The following is a 1,918-nucleotide window of genomic DNA, read 5'->3' as shown; positions in this document are numbered from 1 at the left end:
CCAGCACTCGTAGCTGTTATAACGCTCTTTTGGCCCATTCGTTTGGCCAAAAGTGCTTGTGCAATGACGTTGCTCATCTTATATGATCCTCCATGGCCGAGATCCTCTCTTTTAAGATATATTTCAGGCCCTTCTCCGTTGATGTTCTTGTAATGATCTGTGAGATTATGGGCATGGTACAAAGGAGTTTCACGTCCAACGTAATCCCTTAGTGCAGCTGCTAGCTCCGCCTATGTTGATCATATTTAAAAATCAAATCAATTTCTTTTTGTGTTGATAAAGATTAACAAATCTTATGAATATAAGAATCATTGGCTAATTGTTAAGCATATTACCAATCTTAACTGAATTCATACCCATAATACTTTCCAACGAATTGTCATATACGTGGCTTGGCCTTCAAATTTAATCGTGGCTAAAGATTGCTTGAAAAAAGATTTGGTGACTAACCTTAAACTCATGATCCTCCAAAATGGAGTTGAATTCAGCTTCAAGTTTTTCTAAAGGGGCGATCAGGATTTCGGGTACAAACTTCCCACCAAAGCTTCCGAACTTTCCTGGAGTGGGAGTTTTCTCTTGCACCACATGACTATTCGGTTTCTTGGTAAAAGATGTACTTCTGAAATTTAGGTTTGTGTTCAAAGTCAATGGCTCGTGGCCTGCAGGTATCACTTTTCTCACACAAGGGAGAGATACCATTGGGAAATTGCATGCCATTTTAATTAAGATTTGAAGTTAGCTATAGTAAGTAGTGGCTAACGTTATATGCATATATAATGCAAGTCAGGAGTTGATTTTAATTGACACGTTTTAAAGACGATTATGTACGTACTTTGAGCTTAGTCAGCTTACAAACAACATGAATACATGATGGCTTCTTTTCAAGAAGGAACGGCCCCATGCTGTGAACTTTATATCATGATAAAAGACTCATTTATGACCACGTCGTTGCATAAATTAATGTTCGGGTGTGGTTCCTGTGGTGCATAAATCTTCAATAATTCATCATTCTATTAACTAGTCTAAAATATATTGGCAAATCCGGCCCGGATTGAGCAAACAATCTGCGGCAAAAAAAGGAATTTTCAGATAAGCAAAATATAAAATCAATTTAATAAAATTCAAGTTCAATTATTATAACATAGGGTCGCTGAGATTTTAAGGAAGAGCTTTATTTCTATTGAATATAATTCTCAGAAAATTATTATTGTTGTCTATCAAGTTTGATATAGAAAGAAACGGTTGAAAACATTTATAAAGTATATAAACACACTTAGAAAGCAAAGTTAAGATCGTTCTAATGTTTGATTTCTATTCATTTAGTACATTTGACAATAAAATATAAGAAAATTACGATGTATTTTTATTATTTTACCGATTTAGTTATTTAACATTTTTTTGGCCTAATAAAAACTTTTTATTTACATGGTTACCCGGTTTTGCGGTGGGAGAAAAAACACATAATTTGATCCTTTTGTAATCCATCCCGAGTTTTTACTAATAACTTTTTTAATTCGTAAATCCATAATTGTTTTGATAAATATGTTGTGGTTTTTCACCTATGTTTTAATAACAAGGTAAGTGCGTGACAGAGTATCTCCATTGTATATAATTGTATATATATCATATGTTACCCCAAATTTGGTGTAAAAAATGTTTTTTTTAAATATGTTTACACCAAATTTGGGTTTACTTTAATGTACGCATCTAATTTGGGTTACGCTAATGTATGCATCAATTTTCAACATGGGTTTGCTCCAAGATAATAAGTAAAAGTTAAAATGTTATTTGACCTAATTGTTATGCATTCTAGCTAGAGAGGCTAACTAGCATATGAACAACTATCAGGAATAAATGAGAACTAAATACATGTAAAGATAGAGCATGTAACATGGTTTTGTCAATGTGACAGACGTTT

The 1,918-nt window shown here is 33.2% G+C and overlaps 1 protein-coding gene across 4 annotated transcripts in view; it reads right to left on the bottom strand.

The window, feature by feature from the left end:
• Window positions 1-769, bottom strand: part of LOC111890964 (tryptophan synthase beta chain 1) — a 6,124-nt gene extending 5,355 nt beyond the window's left edge. For 2 of the 4 annotated variants that reach the window (XM_023887042.3, XM_023887041.3), the window contains exons 1-2: window positions 451-769; window positions 1-230 (exon numbers count right to left, since the gene is read on the bottom strand). The exon at window positions 1-230 is cut by the window's left edge and continues 127 nt beyond it. In XM_023887042.3, the coding sequence (XP_023742810.1) occupies window positions 1-230; window positions 451-717 (497 nt within the window). In that variant the 5' untranslated portion in view covers window positions 718-769. The remainder of the gene's footprint in view (window positions 231-450) is intronic. The other 2 variants (XM_023887043.3, XM_023887040.3) reach the window with 1 other exon arrangement.
• Window positions 770-1,918: the final 1,149 nt, after the last annotated feature.

This window comes from Lactuca sativa, chromosome 7 (assembly GCF_002870075.4).
Source record: "Lactuca sativa cultivar Salinas chromosome 7, Lsat_Salinas_v11, whole genome shotgun sequence".
Taxonomy (NCBI): Eukaryota; Viridiplantae; Streptophyta; class Magnoliopsida; order Asterales; family Asteraceae; genus Lactuca; species Lactuca sativa.
This window is presented reverse-complemented; position numbering and strand designations above follow the sequence as displayed.